The sequence below is a fragment of the Coregonus lavaretus genome (assembly GCF_964263955.1).
Source record: "Coregonus lavaretus genome assembly, chromosome: 15".
NCBI classification, from domain to species: Eukaryota; Metazoa; Chordata; class Actinopteri; order Salmoniformes; family Salmonidae; genus Coregonus; species Coregonus lavaretus.
In genome coordinates this window covers 50,188,494-50,211,308 of record NC_140002.1, presented here as the reverse complement: position 1 = coordinate 50,211,308, position 22,815 = coordinate 50,188,494, and the positions used below count along the sequence as shown (strand labels likewise).

General features: G+C 45.9%; 1 protein-coding gene across 1 annotated transcript; it reads right to left on the bottom strand.

Annotated features, from left to right (window-relative positions):
• Nucleotides 1–734: 734 nt before the first annotated feature.
• Nucleotides 735–17,266, bottom strand: LOC311143177 (trafficking regulator of GLUT4 1-like; the record flags this gene model as incomplete). Its single annotated transcript, XM_084178960.1, has 3 exons — nucleotides 735–754; nucleotides 1,513–1,636; nucleotides 16,862–17,266. 3 exons carry the CDS (start codon nucleotides 17,264–17,266, stop codon nucleotides 735–737), a joined length of 549 nt encoding a protein of 182 aa, XP_084035086.1.
• Nucleotides 17,267–22,815: the final 5,549 nt, after the last annotated feature.

Sequence of the window (22,815 nt, the reverse complement as noted above, 5' to 3'; positions counted from 1 at the left end):
TTTCAAGTTTATTTCAGACGTGAAAAAATATGGCACAGAAAACCATTCAAATAAATGTCAAGACGGAGTGCATGGTGGATACAGAGGAATGGTGTAGCAGTATTAAACGTGGTTGCCGTTACATATTTAGTATCATTGTCTTTGAAGGCCCAATGCAGCTGTTTCTATTTCAATATCAAATAATTTCTGGGTAAGTTCCTTACTGTAATAGATTTCCATTAAATTTGGCAAAAATTGCTTTATCTGTAAAAAATATTTTTTGTACTGTTACGAGTGGTCTGAGTGGGGAGGGGAAAACTGAAAACTAGCTGGTTTTGGCAGAGAGGTTTGGAACTCTCTTTGTTATTGGTCTATTAACCAATTTACCACATGGTGATGTCACCATGGAAAGTCGAAACTCCCGCCCATGCATACCTGCTGATTAGAAGGCCCTGTGAAGATTGTATTTTCAACCAGCAACTCTGAGGAATAACACTTATCAAATTTTTTGCACACTTTTACAGTGTTAGTTTCATCAGCTGTTGTACAATATGATACAAAACACAGGAAAAACTGAATTTGAACTGCACTGGGCCTTTAACATAGCTTGGTCCTGGATCTAGGACTAAAGAAGAGGTATTGTGATATACCACCATAGTAGTGCAAGTTGCATGGATAATTTTTTTACTGAACAATGACAAGCCAGCAATCTGCACCATGAAGAGTTAGAAACGCTGTTTCACTTCTTCTCAAAGCTATTTATACATTCTTAGTTCTGGGAAACACAACAGGAATCAAACACATACATGAAAACACACCTAACATAACAGCCCCATGTATTCTCATGCAATCAGTCATAGCTAAACCTCTAAGGGTGCTTTCCTAATGGCACCTTATTCCCTATATAGTGCACTACTTTTGACCAGAGCTCTATGGGCTGTATGGGCCCTAGTCAAAAGTAGTGCACTATACAGGGAATAGAGTGGGATTTGAGATGCAGCCTAAGAGACACTGGAGGAATGATGGCCCTTACAGTCCATTGTGAGCCTCAGCAGCAGTTAAGACTTTTTTTATACTCTTTAGAAAAAGCGCACTGATATATGGTACCTTGGTTATGAAATACATTTGTAATGCGTGTTGTGTTCTTCCTGTTGTTCCAGAGTAGCCTTGCTTAGAGTCAAATGTCTTTCACTCATTCTACATTCATCCTGTTCTGTTCCAGAAAGAGAGGAAAGAACATCTAATTTCCTCCCTTTGAGCTTTGGATCACAACAGAGCAAATTCTCGCAGAATGTAAGCTATTGATTACATTGGTTTGCCTTGAATTCATTTATGTCGTTTTTTCTTTGGTATTAAGCTTGTTCCACCTCTGCTCAATGCACCTGTTCAATGCTCATTCATTTTAATTTGAGGATGCCTTCTGAGAGAAAGCGAGAGAGAGAGAGAGAGAGTTAGTATACAGTAGATCTAGATGATACTAGATACAGTATGACAAGTGGTGTGTGTGTGTGTGTGTGTGTGTGGTTAACCTACCCGTGACCACTATGAAGATGATGACGGCCACACCCAGGAACATGGCGATACAGCTGAGCATTAGAGAGAGACGACCCAGCCTCTTAGCTCCGTCTACATCCCCTGTCTGGAGAACAGACTGCGACTAGAGAGAGAGTGAGAAACGGAGAGATTGAGATGGGAGTGGGGGGGGGGAGAGAGAGAGCAGAGGGAAAGAGAGGCTATAAGGGCAACTAAAGCTTTTATTTAAAGGGATACTTCGGGATTCTACTTCCCCAGAGTGAGATGAACTCGTGGATACCATTTTTATGTCTCTGTGTCCAGTGTGAAGGAAGTTCGAGGGAGTTTCGCGAGCCAATGCTAACTAGCATTAGCGTAATGACTGAAAGTCTATGGGTATCTGTTAGCATGCTCATTGCCAAAATCCCGAAATATCCCTTTAAACTGATTTATGTAGAAGTGACACACACACACAAAGGGCCGGCTCCGGATGCTAGTGGGCCCCCGACCCCCAGGAACTCAGTTGGGGTTGTGCATTTGGTTGTGAATCAGCAGTTTTTCTCTTGTTATGTCAGTCACTGACTGTCACTCGATTATCCATGGCAGCTAACAATTTTTAGATTGGTAAGTTAGTCTAGCCAGCTATCTAAACTTGTAGTACTCATGGCCGAATACCGACCGGACACGCAGGGCATGTGCCCAGGGGCCCTGACTTCCAGGGGACCCACATTGATTTTGTTAGTCACTCTCACTCAGATAAAATTTACATGGCATAAGTCTTATAAATTGGGTTAAAATCATGTATAGTAACCCTAGGTGTAAAATAGTAAATAATGGCTATTTCTCAGAAAGTTTTAAACTGTCAAGAGGAGTGAAACAAGGTTGTCCACTATCGGCATATCTATTTATTATTGCCATCGAGATGTTAGCTATTAAAATCAGATCCAACAATAATATCAAGGGATTACAAGTCCAGGGCTTAAAAACAAAGGTGTCATTGTACGCTGATGATTCATGTTTTCTTTTAAATCCAGAACTTGATTCCCTCCACAGCCTCATAGAGGATCTAGATACATTTTCTAACCTCTCTGGATTACAACCAAATTATGACAAATGTACTATATTACGTATTTGTCACGCCCTGGCTCTGGGGACTATTAAATGTTGAGCCAGGGTGTGGATTTTCTATGTTATAGTTTTCTATGTTTTGTTCTAGATGGTTTAGATCTATGTTGGCCAGGGTGGTTCCCAATCAGAGGCAGCTGTAGCTCGTTGTCTCTGATTGGGGACCATACTTAGGCAGCCTGTTTTGCACTAGTCTTTGTGGGATCTTGTTCCGTAAGGTTTGTTTTGTATTAACCTAGGACTTCACGTATTGTTTGTTTTGTTCGTGTGGTGTACTACAAATATTTACGCTTATCACGCTGCGCCTTGGTCCGTGTCTTCAGTCGACAATCGTGACAGTATTGGATCACTAATAAATACAATTTTTACATTACCATGTCGTTTACCAATAAAATGGTCTGATGGTGATGTGGATATACTCGGAAAACATATCCCAAATGAAATAAATGATCTCACTCCAATACATTTTAATAGAAAGTTAGCAAAAATAGGTAAGATCTTGCTACCATGGAAAGGTAAATACCTGTCAATTTGTGAAAAAAAAAGGTATAATCTTCGTAAATGATATTATCGGTAGGACTGGTGGAGTTATGTCGCACATGCAGCTAACAAAAACGTATGGAAATGTCTGCTCTACCCAAAATTACAACCAAATAATTGCAGCATTACCGCAAAAATGGAAAAGGAAAGTGGAAGGCGGAAAAAGTAAGGAACTTGTCTGTCGGCCTTGCATTAAAGAATATAATTGGTTAAAGAAAATTGTGATAAAATAAAAAGTATACCAGTTTCATTTAAGGACCAAAGGATTGACAGCCGTCCCATTCAGATTGCAAAATAGTTGGAAAGAGATTTTTGACGTACCGATTCCATGGCATAGTGTTTATGAATTGATACGCAAAACGACGCCGGATTCAAAACTTAGAATTGTTCAATTTAAATTATTATATATAATTCATGCTACCAATAGAATATTATTTATATGGGGGATACAATCTTCCCAGCTCTGCAGATTTTGCTGCGAAGAGACAGAATCATTGCATCATTTGTTTTGGTACTGTCCATTTGTAGCTTGTTTTTGGGACCAGGTCCAGGAATGGCTAAAGGGTTGCAATATTTACCTGAAGCTAACCCTGCAGATAGCACTACTGGGTGATCTGAAAAGTCATAGTCAATCGATCAATAATATAATAATACTTTTAGCAAAAAAAATTATTTTGAATTTACGATCTGTAGAAACAATGAGAATGGAAAGGTTCAGAACGTTTGTAAAACATCACAGTACAGTTGAAAAATATATGGCAAATAGAAATCCAATATGGATGGTATTAAGAGATAGATGGGAGGTGTTGAATGGAGCTGAAGGATGGGACTAATAACAACAACTAATGACAACAAGATAACTAATGTAAAGCATACTGTGTCCATAATAAGTATATATGTTATAGGTTGAGAGCTTTTGTGAAAGAGCACAGTTAGAAAAATATGGCATATAGAAGCAAACCAGATGGACATTATGAAAATGATCGGAGGAAGTTCAGGAGTAAAAACAAACAAAATATAATTATTGTAGTATTTGACTGTGTCCATAAAATGTAAATAGTATGTATGGGCTGGAAGTAGAGGCCTAAGCGTTGTTGTTCACTAGTTTACTCCAATTGGGGAAGGGGTGGTGGGGTTGGAAAGTAATGAAGGGAAATATAATTTAAAAAAGGATATGTGTGTGTATGGATGTATGTATATATGTATGTATATACACTGCTCAAAAAAATAAAGGGAACACTTAAACAACACAACGTAACTCCAAGTCAATCACACTTCTGTGAAATCAAACTGTCCACTTAGGAAGCAACACTGATTGACAATACATTTCACATGCTGTTGTGCAAATGGAATAGACAACAGGTGGAAATTATAGCCAATTAGCAAGACACCCCCAATAAAGAAGTGGTTCTGCAGGTGGTGACCACAGACCAATTCTCAGTTCCTATGCTTCCTGGCTGATGTTTTGGTCACTTTTGAATGCTGGCGGTGCTTTCACTCTAGTGCAGGGTTCTTCAATTCCGGTCCTGGAGGGCCGAAACACTTCTGTTTTTTATTTCTACCTGGTAGTTAATTGCACTCACCTGGTGTCCCAGGTCTGAATTAGCCCCTGATTAGAAGGAGAGGATGAAAAACAGAGGTGTTTCGGCCCTCCAGGACCGGAATTGAAGAACCCTGCTCTAGTGGTAGCATGAGACGGAGTCTACAATCCACACAAGTGGCTCAGGTAGTGCAGCTCATCCAGGATGGCACATCAATGCGAGCTGTGGCAAGAAGGTTTGCTGTGTCTGTCAGTGTAGTGTCCAGAGCATGGAGGCGCTACCAGGAGGCAGACCAGTACATCAGGAAACATGGAGGAGGCCGTAGGAGGGCAACAACCCAGCAGCAGAACCGCTACCTCCGCCTTTGTGCAAGGAGGAGCAGGAGAAGCACTGCCAGGGCCCTGCAAAATGACCTCCAGCAGGCCACAAATGTGCATGTGCGGTCAGAAACAGACTCCATGAGGGTGTTATGAGGGCCCGACGTCCACAGGTGGGGGTTGTGCTTACAGCCCAACACCGTGCAGGACGTTTGGCATTTGCCAGAGAACACCAAGATTGGCAAATTCGCCACTGGCGCCCTGTGCTCTTCACAGATGAAAGCAGGTTCACACTGAGCACGTGACAGACGTGACAGAGTCTGGAGATGCCGTGGAGAACGTTCTGCTGCCTGCAACATCCTCCAGCATGACCGGTTTGGCGGTGGGTCAGTCATGGTGTGGCGTGGCATTTCTTTGGGGGGCCGCACAGCCCTCCATGTGCTCGCCAGAGGTAGCCTGACTGCCATTAGGTACCGAGATGAGATCCTCAGACCCCTTGTGAGACCATATGCTGGTGCGGTTGGCCCTGGGTTCCTCCTAATGCAAGACAATGCTAGACCTCATGTGGCTGGAGTGTGTCAGCAGTTCCTGCAAGAGGAAGGCATTGATGCTATGGACTGGCCCGCCCGTTCCCTAGACCTGAATCCAATTGAGCACATCTGGGACATCATGTCTCGCTCCATCCACCAACGCCACGTTGCACCAAAGACTGTCCAGGAGTTGGCGGATGCTTTAGTCCAGGTCTGGGAGGAGATCCCTCAGGAGACCATCCGCCACCTCATCAGGAGCATGCCCAGGCGTTGTAGGGAGGTCATACAGGCACGTGGAGGCCACACACACTACTGAGCCTCATTTTGACTTGTTTTAAGGACATTACATCAAAGTTGGATCAGCCTGTAGTGTGGTTTTCCACTTTAATTTTGAGGGTGACTCCAAATCCAGACCTCCATGGGTTGATACATTTGATTTCCATTGATCATTTTTGTGTGATTTTGTTGTCAGCACATTCAACTATGTAAAGAAAAAAGTATTTAATAAGATGATTTCATTCATTCAGATCTAGGATGTGTTGTTTAAGTGTTCCCTTTATTTTTTTGAGCAGTGTATATGTGTGTGTATGTGTGTGTATGTATGTGTATGTACAGTGAGGGAAAAAAGTATTTGATCCCCTGCTGATTTTGTACGTTTGCCCACTGACAAAGACATGATCAGTCTATAATTTTAATGGTACGTTTATTTGAACAGTGAGAGACAGAATAACAACAAAAAAATCCAGAAAAACGCATGTAAAAAATGTTATGAATTGATTTGCATTTTAATGAGGGAAATAAGTATTTGACCCCGCTGCAAAACATGACTTAGTACTTGGTGGCAAAACCCTTGTTGGCAATCACAGAGGTCAGACGTTTCTTGTAGTTGGCCACCAGGTTTGCACACATCTCAGGAGGGATTTTGTCCCCCTCCTCTTTGCAGATCTTCTCCAAGTCATTAAAGTTTCGAGCCTGACGTTAGGCAACTCGAACCTTCAGCTCCCTCCACAGATTTTCTATGGGATTAAGGTCTGGAGACTGGCTAGGCCACTCCAGGACCTTAATGTGCTTCTTCTTGAGCCACTCCTTTGTTCCCATGGCCATGTGTTTTGGGTCATTGTCATGCTGGAATACCCATCCACGACCCATTTTCAATGCCCTGGCTGAGGGAAGAAGGTACATGGCCCCGTCCATAATCCCTTTGATGCGGTGAAGTTGTCCTGTCCCCTTAGCAGAAAAACACCCCCAAAGCATAATGTTTCCACCTCCATGTTTGACGGTGGGGATGGTGTTCTTGGGGTCATAGGCATCATTCCTCCTCCTCCTAAACACGGCAAGTTGAGTTGATGCCAAAGAGCTCCATTTTGGTCTCATCTGACCACAACACTTTCACCCAGTTCTCCTCTGAATCATTCAGATGTTCATTGGCAAACTTCAGACGGGCATGTATATGTGCTTTCTTGAGGAGGGGGACCTTGCGGGCGCTGCAGGATTTCAGTCTTTCATGGCGTAGTGTGTTACCAATTGTTTTCTTGGTGACTATGGTCCCAGCTGCCTTGAGATCATTGACAAGATCCTCCCGTGTAGTTATGGGCTGATTCCTCACCGTTCTCATGATCATTGCAACTCCACGAGGTGAGATCTTGCATGGATGCCCAGGCCGAGGGAGATTGACAGTTATTTTGTGTTTCTTCCATTTGCGAATAATCACACCAACTGTTGTCACCTTCTCACCAAGCTGCTTGGCGATGGTCTTGTAGCCCATTCCAGCCTTGTGTCGGTCTACAATCTTGACCCTGACATCCTTGGAGAGTTCTTTGGTCTTGGCCATTGTGGAGAGTTTGGAATTTGATTGATTGATTGCTTCTGTGGACAGGTGTCTTTTATACAGGTAACAAACTGAGATTAGGAGCACTCCCTTTAAGAGTGTGCTCCTAATCTCAGCTCATTACCTGTATAAAAGACACCTGGGAGCCAGAAATCTTTCTGATTGAGAGGGGGTCAAATACATATTTCCCTCATTAAAATGCAAAATAATTTATAACATATTTGACATGCGTTTTTCTGGATTCTTTTGTTGATATTCTGTCACTCACTGTTCAAATAAACCTACCATTAAAATTATAGACTGATCTTTTCTTTGTCAGTGGGCAAACGTACAAAATCAGCAGGGGATCAAATTCTTTTTTCCCCTCGCTGTATACAGTGGGGAGAACAAGTATTTGATACACTGCCGATTTTGCAGGTTTTCCTATTCACAAAGCATGTAGTCTGTAATTTTTATCATAGGTACACTTCAACTGTGAGAGACGGAATCTAAAACAAAAATCCAGAAAATCACATTGTATGATTTTTAAGTAATTAATTTGCATTTTATTGCATGACGTAAGTCTCCCGAGTGGCGCAGTGGTCTAAGGCACTGCATCGCAGTGCTAGCTGTGCCACTAGAGATCCTGGTTCGAATCCAGGCTCTGTCATAGCCGGCCGCGACCGGGAGACCCATGGGGCGGCTCACAATTCGTCCAGGGTAGGGGAGGGAATGGCCGGCAGGGATGTAGCTCAGTTGGTAGAGCATGGCGTTTGCAACGCCAGGGTTGTGGGTTCGATTCCCACGGGGGGCCAGTATGAAAAAAAATAATAATAATGTATGCACTAACTGTAAGTCGCTCTGGATAAGAGCGTCTGCTAAATGACTAAAATGTAAAAATTTAAATGTAAGTATTTGATACATCAGAAAAGCAGAACTTAATATATGGTACAGAAACCTTTGTTTGTAATTACAGAGATCATATGTTTCCTGTAGGTCTTGACCAGGTTTGCACACACTGCAGCAGGGATTTTGGCCCACACCTCCATACAGACCTTCTCCAGATCCTTCAGGTTTCGGGGCTGTCGCTGGGCAATACGGACTTTCAGCTCCCTCCAAATATTTTATATTGGGTTCAGGTCTGGAGACTGGCTAGGCCACTGCAGGACCTTGAGATGCTTCTTACGGAGCCACTCCTTAGTTGCCCTGGCTGTGTGTTTCGGGTCGTTGTCATGCTGGAAGACCCAGCCACGACCCATCTTCAACGCTCTTACTGAGGGAAGGAGATTGTTGGCCAAGATCTCGCGATACATGGCCCCATCCATCCTCCCCTCAATACGGTGCAGTCGTCCTGTCCCCTTTGCAGAAAAGCATCCCCAAAGAATGATGTTTCCACTTCCATGCTTCACGGTTGGGATGGTGTTCTTGGGGTTGTACTCATCCTTCTTCTTCCTCCAAACACGGCGAGTGGAGTTTAGACCAAAAAGCTCTATTTTTGTCTCATCAGACCACATGACCTTCTCCCATTCCTCCTCTGGATCATCCAGATGGTCATTGGCAAACTTCAGACGGGCCTGGACATGCGCTGGCTTGAGCAGGGGGACCTTGCGTGCGCTGCAGGATTTTAATCCATGATGGCGTAGTGAATGGTTTTCTTTGCGACTGTGGTCCCAGCTCTCTTCAGGTCATTGACCAGGTCCTGCCGTGTAGTTCTGGGCTGATCCCTCACCTTCCTCGTGATCATTGATGCCCCACGAGGTGAGATCTTGCATGGAGCCCCAGACCGAGGGTGATTGACCGTCATCTTGAACTTCTTCCATTTTCTAATAATTGCGCCAACAGTTGTTGCCTTCTCACCAAGCTGCTTGCCTATTGTCCTGTAGCCCATCCCAGCCTTGTGCAGGTCTACAATTTTATCCCTGATGTCCTTACACAGCTCTCTGGTCTTGGCCATTGTGGAGAGGTTGGAGTCTGTTTGATTGAGTGTGTGGACAGGTGTCTTTTATACGGGTAATTAGTTCAAACAGGTACAGTTAATAGAGGTAATGAGTGGAGAACAGGAGGGCTTCTTAAAGAAAAACTAACAGGTCTGTGAGAGCCGGAATTCTTACTGGTTGGTAGGTGGTCAAATACTTATGTCATGCAATAAAATGTACGCGACGTGTATGCGGTGAGCGAAGTCAAGCGCAGGACACAGAGCTACTGGCAGACGTACTTTACTAGTCAGTAAAGAACATACAAAACAAACCCTCCTAACAAGGAGGAAAACAAGGACACGCATACGACAACAGCAATGCCGACCATACGAGACACAAAACAATAACAAACAATTACCAAACGAGAGACATGGGTAAATATAGGGACTACAATCAAACATAATAGCATACAGGTGTAACCACTCAAGACAGAACAAGACAAACACCGAAACATCGATCGGCAGCAGCTAGTACTCCGGGGACGACGAACGCCGAAGCCTGCCCGAGCAAGGAGTAGGAGCAGCGTCGGCAGAATCTGTGACAGTACCCGTACGGCAGAATCGGAGCCGCGCGTCAACCCCGGCCTCGGGGACGGCCAGGAGGACGCGGAGCAGGGCGAGTCGGATGACTCCGGTGGAAATCCGTCAACAGGGAGGGATCTAGGATGTCCCTCCTAGGGACCCAGCACCGTTCCTCCGGACCGTAACCCTCCCACTCCACGAGATACTGCAGACCCCCCATCCGACACCTCGAATCCACAATGGAACGGACTGAGTATGCCGGAGCCCCTTCGATGTCTAGTGGGGGCGGAGGAGCCTCTCGTATCTCATTCTTCTGGAGTGGACCAGCTACCACCGGCCTGAGGAGAGACACATGGAATGAGGGGTTAATGAGGTAATTTATGGGCAGTTGTAACCTATAACATACCTCGTTCAATCTCCTCAGGACTTTAAATGGCCCCACAAACCGCCGACCCAGCTTCCGGCAGGGCAGGCGAAGGGGCAGGTTTTGGGTCGAGAGCCAGACCCGATCTCCAGGTGCATAAACCGGACCCTCACTGCGGTGGCGATCGGCGCTCGCCTTTTGCCTACTGATAGCCCGCTGCAGATGGACATGCGCAGCGTTCCATGTTTCCTCCGAGCGCCGAAACCACTCATCCACCGCAGGAGCCTCGATCTGGCTCTGATGCCAGGGTGCCAGGACCGGCTGATACCCCAACACACACTGAAAAGGCGTAAGATTAGTGGAGGAGTGGCGAAGTGAGTTTTGGGCTATCTCTGCCCAGGGGATATAACCCGCCCACTCCTCCTGCCGATCCTGGCAATAGGACCTCAGAAACCTACCCACATCCTGGTTTACTCTCTCCACCTGCCCATTACTCTCAGGGTGAAAACCCAAGGTAAGGCTAATCGAGACCCCCAAACGTTCCAAAAACGCCCTCCAGACTCTAAAGGTGAACTGGGGACCCCGATCAGACACTATATCCTCAGGCACCCCGTAGTGCCTGAGTAAACAGGGCGTCGGCCATTTGTAGGGCTGTAGGGAGACCTGGCATCGGAATGAGACGGCAGGCCTTAGAAAACCGATCCACAACGACCAAGATCGTGGTATTCCCCTGGGAGGGGGGAAGGTCTGTGACAAAATCCACCGATAGGTGAGACCACGGCCGTTGTGGAACGGGTAGGGGTTGTAACTTCCCTCTGGGCAGGTGTCTAGGCGCCTTACACTGAGCGCACACCAAGCAGGAAGAAACGTAAACCCTCACGTCCTTAGCCAAGGTGGGCCACCAGTACTTCCCGCTAAGGCAGTGCACCGTTCGACCAATACCCGGATGACCAGAGGAGGGTGACGTGTGAGCCCAATATATCAGTCGATCACGGACCTCGAGCGGCAGGTACCTCCGCCCCTCTGGACACTCTGGGGGAGTAGGGTCGGTACGTAACGCCCGCTCGATTTCCGCATCGACCTGCCACACCACCGGTGCCACTAGACAAGACTCCGGGAGTATGGGAGTGGGCTCAATGGACCTCTCCTCTGTGTCATATAGCCGGGACAGGGCATCTGCCTTAGCGTTCTGTGACCCTGGTATATACGTGAGCTTAAAGACAAACCGGGCAAGAAACATGGACCACCTAGCCTGACGAGGGTTCAGTCTCCTCGCTAGCCGGATGTACTCCAGGTTACGATGGTCAGTCAGAATGAGGAAAGGGTGTTTAGCCCCCTCAAGCCAATGCCTCCACACCTTCAGGGCTTGAACCACCGGTAGCAGCTCCCTGTCCCCCACGTCATAATTGCATTCCGCCGGACTGAGCTTCTTGGAATAAAAAGCACAGGGGCGGAGTTTTGGAGGCGTGCCCGAGCGTTGAGACAGTACAGCACCTATCCCCGCCTCGGACGCATCCACCTCAACTTGGAACGCCAAAGAGGGGTCCGGATGTGCCAGCACCGGAACCGAGGTGAACAGGTCCTTCAGATGTCTAAACACCCTGTCCACCTCAGCCGACCACTGCAAACGCACCGGGCCCTCCTTTAGCAGGGAGGTGATGGGAGCTGCTACCTGTCCAAACCCCGGATAAACCTCCGGTAGTAATTGGCAAAACCCAAAAACCACTGCACCTCCTTAACCGTGGTGGGAGTCTACCAATTACGCACAGCTGAAACGCGGTCAATCTCCATCTCCACCCCTGACGCGGACAACCGATGTCCCAGGAAGGAGATGGACTCCTGGAAAAACAGGCATTTCTCCGCCTTCACATACAAGTCATGCTCCAACAGTCTACCCAGCACCCGACGCACCAGGGACACATGCTCGGCTCGTGTAGCGGAGTATATTAGAATGTCATCAATATACACCACTACACCCTGTCCATGCAAATCCCGGAAAATCTCGTCCACAAATGATTGGAAGACTGAAGGAGCATTCATTAACCCGTATGGCATGACGAGATACTCATAGTGACCCGAAGTGGTACTAAATGCTGTTTTCCTTTCATCTCCCTCCCTAATGCGCACCAGGTTGTAAGCGCTCCTGAGATCCAATTTTGTGAAGAATCGCGCCCCGTGTAATGACTCCGTCATACTCGCAATCAGAGGGAGAGGATAGCTGTACTTCATGGTAATCTGGTTGAGACCACGGTAATCAATACACAGGCGCAAACCCCCATCCTTCTTCTTCACAAAAAAGAAACTCGAGGACGCAGGGGAAGTGGACGGCCGTATGTATCCCTGTCCCAGAGATTTGGTGACGTATGTCTCCATAGCTGCCGTCTCCTCCTGAGACAGAGGATACACATGACTACGAGGAAGTGCAGCGCCTGCCTGGAGGTCTATCGCACAATCCCCCTGTCTATGAGGTGGTAATTGAGTCGCCTTCTTCTTACAGAAGACGAGTGCCTACTCAGGAGGAATGTGCATTGCGGGCATTTGGTTCTGACTTTCCACCGTCGTTGCCCCTACGGAAACACCTATACACCGCCCGACACACTGATAAGACCATCCCTTGAGAGCCCTCTGTTGCCATGAAATGTTGGGGTCATGAGATATTAACCAGGGACTCCCCAATACCACAGGAAACGCAGGAGAGTCAATCAAATACAACTGTATAATCTCCTCATGACCCCCTTGTGTCTTCATCTTAAGTGGCGCTGTGACCTCCCTAATCAATCCCGACCCCAAAGGGCGGCTGTCTAGGGCATGGATGGGGAAGGGCACATCAACTGGTATAAGGGGAATCCCTAACTTATACGAGAAACAGCGATCGATAAAATTCCCAGCTGCGCCTGAATCGACTAGCGCCTTATGCTGGGAGTGAGAAGAAACCTCGGGAAACACAACTTTAATACACATATGTACAACAGAGAGCTCTTGGTGAGTTGGGTGCTTACTCACCTGGAATGATTCATCAGTGCGTGGCCTGCTGCCTCGATCCCTAGGAGACCCTCCCCAGCACCGAACCACAGTGTGTCCTCTGCGGCCACAGTTGGTGCAGGGGACGGCCTCTCTCCTGGTCTCTCTCCTCTTCTCTCTAGCACCAGCACCCCCGAGCTCCATAGGGCTTGGCTCGGAGGTGCTGGGGGATGGAATGGACGGCCCCAACTCCGGACGTCCGCGGGTAGCCAACAGGGTATCTAGACGAATCGACATGTCCACCAGCTGATCAAAACTTAGGTTGGTGTCCATGCAGGTCAACTCTCGGCGAACGTCCTCCCTTAGGCTGCACCTGTAGTGGTCGATGAGGGCCCTCTCATTCCATCCCGCATTGGCAGCCAGAGTCCGGAAGTCCAGTGCGAACTCCTGCGCGCTCCTCTTCCCCTGTCTGAGGTGGAACAGACGCTCACCCGCCGCTTTCCCCTCTGGGGGATGATCGAAAACCGCCCTGAAGCGGCGGGAGAACTCTGCATAGCTGACTGTAGCGGCGTCTATTCCCCTCCACTCGGCATTGGCCCACTCCAGTGCCTTGCCGGACAGACAGGAGATGAGGGCGGAAATGCTCTCGTATCCCGAGGGCGCCGGGTGGATGGTTGCCAGGTAGAGTTCCACTTGGAGCAGGAAACCCAGACACCCGTCCGCGGTGCCATCATAAGCCCTCGGGAGCGAGAGCCGAATCCCACTGGACTCCGGAGGTGGAACGATGGGTATGGCAGATGGTGGTGGTATCGTTGGAGGAGGTGTGGGCAAACCTCCTCCTTCGCATCGCCTCAAGGTGTCCATCACCCCTTGCATGGCGGTGACAAGATCCTGGATCATGGCCGCTTGGTGGATAACGCGCTCCTCCAGTGATCCCGTTGGCACCGCCGATCCTGATGACCCCATGTATGGTGTGTTATTCTGTCAATGGCGACGTGTATGCGGTGAGCGAAGTCAAGCGCAGGACACAGAGCTACTGGCAGACGTACTTTACTAGTCAGTAAAGAACATACAAAACAAACCCTCCTAACAGGGAGGAAAACAAGTACACACATACGACAACAGCAATGCCGACCATACGAGACACAAAACAATAACACACAATTACCAAACGAGAGACAGGGGTAAATATAGGGACTACAATCAAACATAATAGCATACAGGTGTAACCACTCAAGACAGAACAAGACAAACACCGAAACATCGATGGGCAGCAGCTAGTACTCCGGGGACGACGAACGCCGAAGCCTGCCCGAGCAAGGAGGAGGAGCAGCCTCGGCAGAATCCGTGACAAGCTGCCCCATAGCAAAATGAGTAGATTTGCATGACATTTGTTATAAAATTGCTAAACTTCTCTCCACCCCATGGCAAAATGTGTATAATTGCAAAAATGTTGCTTTAAAACGGCAACATTTTCTCTACTCCCCTTGGTATGGTATTGCAGGAAATTAACTTTAAAACTAAAAAGTTTCTCTCTGGCAATTGCCCGCAAAGTGGGGGGCCCCCTACCAAATCTCGCATAGGGCTCCCAAACGGCTAAGGCTGGCCCTGCACACACATACATATTACTATGGGTTGAAAGCAAACAATCTTAGAGAATACACCGCACTATCTCTCAAAATACCCCCAAATGCACTAATATATGGTGATGTTATTGGGTAGGCCTACAAGATTGGTGATATTCCAGATACAAAGCACTGGAGAAAATGATTAAGTTATTATGTTGTTACCATACCACAGACCAAAGCAAGAAAACTTACCATGTAAGCATACCACAGCGCGAACATGTTCACCGGCATAGCAGGACAAAAGCATGACAATATCGCAAGCCACAGGTAGCTTGGCGGCTCTGAACCGGGTGGCACCGGGGAGAGGAGGAGGGGGGGTCCGAAGCTCAGCTGGGACGGGGACACGGGCGCGGCACAGAGGTGCCCCACGGAGCCTGACCTTAATGGCGATTGGTGTCCGTTCTGCTCGGCATTCAGGGAACGGATGCTGCTTCTCAAGTTGAGAGAGGGGTCGCACGGTTTGAGGTTGCTTTCCCCGGTGGGTTCGGTGGTCACGGCTCTCAGGAGTTTCTCTGTGTCTTGGAAGTCGATGGGATGTGAGACTGCCCTCTCCCCCAGTGCGCTTTTACCAAACGCGGCATCCGTGTTGATAGCCATTCTTTAGATACACATTTCTATATATTCCTCCAAGACTCGTCGGAAATCACTTTTTGAATTAAACTTTCGTATGAGCTTGTCTTTGATGAAATCAGGGTGACAGATGAGTAACTCGCCTTTGGGCGGTCGTCATCAGCATTAACAGTCGTTTGAACACATTAATTTGATTAGATATGATAAAATAACATATCTAATATCAATACAAAGTTATTGAATGGTAAACTAATAAACCAAGCAATTTAATCTCGCCAATACGTCCGATGTACGCGTGATGATATTGATGTCTCTCTAGTACCACCCCGTTCTCCAGTCTTCACTAAGTGCACGCCCTGCTTTTTCAAACGGAAACCCCTCGTGTGTATTACCGCTCCCTATAACCATCAGCATCCCCTCAGTGTCTGGACCACTGCATTAGGCTACATTACACATGGGTATGGCAGATGGTGGTGGTATCGTTGGAGGAGGTGTGGGCAAACCTCCTCCTTCCCATCGCCTCAAGGTGTCCATCACCCCTTGCATGGCGGTGCCAAGATCCTGGATCATGGCCGCTTGGTGGATAACGCGCTCCTCCAGTGATCCCGTTGGCACCGCCGATCCTGCTTACCCCATGTATGGTGTGTTATTCTGTCAAGGGCGACGTGTATGCGGTGAGCGAAGTCAAGCGCAGGACACAGAGCTACTGGCAGACGTACTTTACTAGTCTGTAAAGAACATACAAAACAAACCCTCCTAACAGGGAGGAAAACAAATACACGCATACGACAACAGCAATGCCGACCATACGAGACACAAAACAATAACACACAATTACCAAACGAGAGACATGGGTAAATATAGGGACTACAATCAAACATAATAGCATACAGGTGTAACCACTCAAGACAGAACAAGACAAACACCGAAACATCGATCGGCAGCAGCTAGTACTCCGGGGATGACGAACGCCGAAGCCTGCCCGAGCAAGGAGGAGGAGCAGCCTCGGCAGAATCCGTGACAAGCTGCCCCATAGCAAAATGAGTAGATTTGCATGACATTTGTTATAAAATTGCTAAACTTCTCTCCACCCCATGGCAAAATGTGTATAATTGCAGAAATTTTGCTTTAAAACTGCAACATTTTCTCTACTCCCCTTGGTATGGTATTGCAGGAAATTAACTTTTAAACTAAAACGTTTCTCTCTGGCATTTGCCCGCAAAGTGGGGGGCCCCCTACCAAATCTCGCATAGGGCTCCCAAACGGCTAAGGCTGGCCCTGCACACACATACATATTACTATGGGTTGAAAGCAAACAATCTTAGAGAATACACCGCACTATCTCTCAAAATACCCCCAAATGCACTAATATATGGTGATGTTATTGGGTAGGCCTACAAGATTGGTGATATTCCAGATACAAAGCACTGGAGAAAATGATTAAGTTATTATGTTGTTACCATACCACAGACCAAAGCAAGAAAACTTACCATGTAAGCATACCACAGCGCCAACATGTTCACCGGCATAGCAGGACAAAAGCACGACAACATCGCAAGCCACAGGTAGCTTGGCGGCTCTGAACCGGGTGGCACCGGGGAGAGGAGGAGGGGGGGTCCGAAGCTCAGCTGGGACGGGGACACGGGCGCGGCACAGAGGTGCCCCACGGAGCCTGACCTTAATGGCGATTGGTGTCCGTTCTGCTCGGCATTCAGGGAACGGATGCTGCTTCTCAAGTTGAGAGAGGGGTCGCACGGTTTGAGGTTGCTTTCCCCGGTGGGTTCGGTGGTCACGGCGCTCAGGAGTTTCTCTGTGTCTTGGAAGTCGATGGGATGTGAGACTTCCCTCTCCCCCAGTGCGCTTTTACCAAACGCGGCATCCGTGTTGATAGCCATTCTTTAGATACACATTTCTATATATTCCTCCAAGACGCGTCGGAAATCACTTTTTGAATTAAACTTTCGTATGAGCTTGTCTTTGATGAAATCAGGGTGACAGATGAGTAACTCGCCTTTGGGCGGTCGTCATCAGCATTAACAGTCGTTTGAACACATTAAATTTGATTAGATATGATAAAATAACATATCTAATATCAATACAAAGTTATTGAATGGTAAACTAATAAACCAAGCAATTTAATCTCGCCAATATGTCCGATGTACGCGTGATGATATTGATGTCTCTCTAGTTCCACCCGGTTCTCCAGTCTTCACTAAGTGCACGCCCTGCTTTTTCAAACGGAAACCCCTCGTGTGTATTACCGCTCCCTATAACCATCAGCATCCCCTCAGTGTCTGGACCACTGCATTAGGCTACATAACACATGACAGAGCAAAAACAATGTTTAAAAACCACGTCTGAAACGAATTAACGATTTTCACGTGCGCCAGAGACAGTAGGATGGATCACTAGCCTACACCTGTGTCTGAGAGTAAACGATTAGTGTTAAAAATGTGTATGGAAAAGAGAGAGAGAGACATTGAGACACACACAGAGAGACAGAGATAGCAGTAAGATAGAGATGGAAACCGAGCTGCACGACCAAAGAGACACATATTTCGCTCAAATTACACAAACCCACAAAGAATTTGAACACAAATAAAATTGACAAATTCCCTTTTCTGTTAGGCGAATCCCAGCAGCAAAATGTGTGACCTGCTGTCACAAGAACAGGTCAGTAACACTTCATTTAAGGGGTCCTTATTACAGTGTAATTACATTCTAGTTCATTGTAATAACTCATAGTTACACTGTAATAACAACCTGTAACTGGTGGTAATTGCAGTCTGTAATTAGGGCGGTGTAACAATGAATGCTTGTTACCATGCTTGTTACAAATGGGCAAGTTTACACTAAATTCACAAATTGAGTGTTTTTTTTGTTCTCAACTGCATCCGATTAAGTAATAACTACCACAAGGTTGTAATCTCTTGTGGACAGATGCGCTGGGTGTCCCAAGATTACATAGGCTCTAATTACCTACCTGTGAATGCACACTCAAAATTTCCACTCAATGTTGCTAGCACTTGCCCCCCAAAAGTATACCCTCTGGGTTAACTTGGTTGAGTTTACAAACACAGATAAGATGTAGGTCAACCTCACTGACTACGGGTGTCATCCTCAATGTCATCCTCAAGTGGGAGGATAAACACACAAGTACACCACAGAGTACATGTAAAATCTGCATACGTAAAATGTAATTACTAGGTGTTACACAGGATTTAAAATGAAGTGTATCTTATGCAGTACTTACTTGTAATTAATGTGTACTTATATAGTACATGACCCATCCTGACAACCTGACCCTAATTTTAAAGCTTCTGGAAGCACCATCCAAGTGAGAAAATAAACACAATAGTACACCACTATTGGCTAGCTAGATAGTTGGTAGGCCTAACAAAAACGCCAGAGAAGATAAGGTTAGCTAGCTACAGTTAACTAGCTAGCCAACACTAGGCTAGCTAGCTGGCAAATGCTAGCTAACTACTTATGCTAAATCGGCCAGTAGAATTCATGTGTGCAAAAAAGCTAAACAAATTGCATGGATAACTTGGTGTTGACATTTTTGTCTTGTCTACAACACTTTGTTTCCTTGGCGGCAATCTCTCGTCTGGATTTTGCACACTGACCTTCTTCTCAACCTGTTCTTTGCGCACTGTCACGTGATGTCAGTGTCAACAAGTTTGGTCCCGTTCAAGGTCGTTGTAATTTTGAGCGTGTTGCGCAGATGGGTAGATGTTGACTTGATGTCTTAATGAATAAATAATTGCACCAATGTAACCCATCCAAAAGTGAGAATGTTCCTCAACAGTGAAAACCTTGCAAGGTTACATGATGGAATAAGAGTTTGTCTTATGAACATTTTAAGTGCATTTATAAACCATTATTCAACCAAGCTTAATAGGCTTACAATTAGGCAAGAACCAATGACCATCTCACAATTTTAACCATTAAGGTGTCAAAAAAATATTAATTGATGGTTAAAATAATTGTCAAATGCACCGTTAATTGAACAATTTTAAGTATTTTCTGATTTGAACCGTTTGTGAACTAGTTTTTACCATTGCAGAATTGTGTCAATGAGGTGGTCAGTTTTAAATTGGCTAACACTTATCACATGGTTTGTGCAGGCTGACCCCCAACCAGTACACACCTGATAGAATAACCAATGGGCGGAAGACAGCCATGATCAATGAAACCAGATGCAATGTTGTCCAAAAATTACATATGCAATAAAAAAAAACTGTATTTCCAAAATCATATTAACCCTGAAAGTGTAATTCTCTGTCTAGAAATCAGTCTGCACACTGTCACTGATATTATTTGTGTTGCCATATTCCAGGCCACAGTGGCGTAGCGCAGTTCCATATCGCAGTTCGTTTTTTGGGGGGGGGATATATTTTTGTTGTTGTCATGGGGCAGAGAGAAAAATTTGCAGTTTTATAGCTAATCTCATGCTACTTTATACTGTACATTTTGCCATGAGGCTAAGAATTTGTTTTGCTGGTCTAAAAATGTTTTCATGCCATGTTCATATGCTACCTGGGGGGCCCGACCTCCGGGTAGTGTGACCAAATGTCCGGGATTGTGCGGGAGAGTCCCACATTTTGGCCCTTTGTCCTGCAACCAAACAAAAGATGTCCCGCATTTTATCAACAAATTCAAACACCACTAATTTAGAAAAAAAAGGTTGATTTGTCCTGTATTTCAGTCAGACATTCCAACCTGTCTTACGGTCACATTGCACTTACGAAAATATATACACTGAACAAAAATATGAACACAACGTGCAACAATTTCAAGGACTTTACTGAGTTACAGTTCATATAGGGAAATCAGTCTATTGAAATAAATTCATTAGGCCCTAATCTATGGATTTCACATGACTGGGAACACAGATATCACAGATACCTTTTAAAAAAAGGTAGGGGCGTGGATCAGAAAAAACAGTCAGTATCTGCTGTGACCACCATTTGCCTCATGCAGCGCGACATCTCCTTCGCATAGAGTTGATCAGGCTGTTGATTGTTGCCTGAGGAATGTTGTCCCACTCCTCTTCAATGGCTGTGCGAAGTTGCTGGATATTGCCGGGAACTGGAACACGCTTTGGTACACGTCGATCCAGAGCATCCCAAATGTGCTCAATGGGTGACATGTCTGGTGAGTATGCAGGCCATGGAAGAGCTGGAACATTTTCAACTTCCAGGAATTGTGTACATATCCTTGTGACATGGGGCCATGCATTATCACACTGAAACATGAGGTGATGGCGGCGGATGAATGGCATGACAATGGGCCTCAGGATCTCATCACGGTATCTCTGTGCATTCAAATTGCCATCAATAAAATGCAATTGTGCCTGCCCATACCATAACCCCACCGCCACCATGGGGCACTCTGTTCACAACGTTGACATCAGCAAGCCGCTCGCCCACACGACACCATACAAGCTGTCTGCCATCTGCCCGGTACAGTTGAAACCGGGATTCATCCATTAAGAGCACACTTCTCTAGTGTGCCAGTGGCCATCAAAGGTGAACTGCAGTCAGGTCAAGACCCTGGTGAGGACGAGCACGCAGATGAGCTTCCCTGAGAGGGTTTCTGACAGTTTGTGCAGAAATTAAATTATTCGGTTGTGCGAACCCACAGTTTCATCAGCTGTCCGGGTGGCTGGTCTCAGATGATCCTGCTGGTGAAGAAGCTGGATGTGGAGGTCCTGGGCTGGCGTGGTTACACGCGGTCTGCCGTTGTGATGTACTGGTTGGATGTACTGCCAAATTCTCTAAAACGACGTTGGAGGCGGCTTATGGTAGATAAATTAACATTACATTATCTGGCAACAGCTCTGGTAAACATTCCTGCAGTCAGCATTCCAATTGCAGGCTCCCTCAAAACTTGAGACATCTGTGGCATTGTGTTGTGTGACAAAACTGCACATTTTAGAGTGGCCTATTATTGTCCACACCACAAGGTGCACCTGTGTAATGATCATGCTGTTTAATCAGCTTCTTGATATGCCACACCTGTCAGGTGGATGGATTATCTTGGCAAAGGAGAAATTATCACTAACAGGGATGTAAACAAAATTGTGCACCACATTTTAGAGAAATAAGCTTTTTGTGCATATGGAACATTTCTGTGCTCTTTTATTTCAGCTCATGAAACATGGGACCAACACTTTGCATGTTGTGTTTATATTTTTGTTCAGGGTATATCATAAGGATGTGGTACTGGTGATGTTCAACACTTCTCCAATTGTTGTTGAGATCTGATATTCTGCGCGACGAGACGTAGGCCAATGTCATAGGCCTATCGTCAACCAAACACATTTCTCAAATCCTAAACTTGGAGAGGACAGCTGTCTATAACTACTTACAAAAAGTGTGCTTCTAACCAGGAGCTACAAAAGTAAGTAAATAGAGATATTAGACTGAAAGATATAAGGACATTTCATTAAACTTGTGAGGCTCTCCATGCTCATTAGTAGCTCATTCAACATATTATTTGCTGCTACTTAACTGAATCATGTTTTAAAAGCCTAACTGTTAAACATTCCCTGGTTGAGACCAACCAGACATTTTTCCATGGCCAAATATTCCCAGATTTTCATAAAACAGACACACGTGGTCTCTCATTTCTGCATTACCAAATTAAATCCAAGTTGAGCAACTCCCCTGGTGTCCTTAGGTCCTCCTTTTTTGTGTGCAAATATTTTCACCACGGCCTGTAGGTCCAGGGTGCGGGCCCGACTATACCAGTATTGCCAACCCAGACAGTTATTCCTGAGACATTGTGCTTTATATGTCCATTGCGCAGCACACAATTTAAACTTAGTCTTGAATTATGCATGCCAAGATATACCATGTCTGCTAAAGATGATCTGTTTGCATGTGCCAATGTATTGGCTCTCCAGTACACAGACGACCTGTCCCCAGAGCTTCCTATACAGCTAATCTCTTTTCATAACGTGTTGAGGCCGGCAATTAAGGAGAATGAGAGGCTCAATTAAAGATGTTACAGAACTGCTGTATTTGAAGCACACTGTAAACCTCAAGGCATTTTTAATTCAAATACTTCTAGTAAGTTATACCCAAAGTCAATGAAAGTAATTATTACTTAAAATGTGACCGACCGGCTAAAATCTGTCTTATGTAGCAAAACTTGAAATTGTGTTTTTTACATTGGATAAAAGTAGAGACTCAGAGCTACAAAATGGTATATCATACACTGCATTTTTGAGGAACACTGGGAAAGTAATTCTGCTTTGAAAGTTGATAAACTTGTAAACTCACTTTTGAGAAAATGGCCTTTGAATGTTTTGTTACCTACTGGAGAGCTCTCCTTTATCTACACCCATTCAGCATTGTTCACACCCTCTTAAGACAGCCCCACCCATCTCTTTAAGGATTCACATGTGAGGTAATGTGCTAAACAGTGAGTAGTG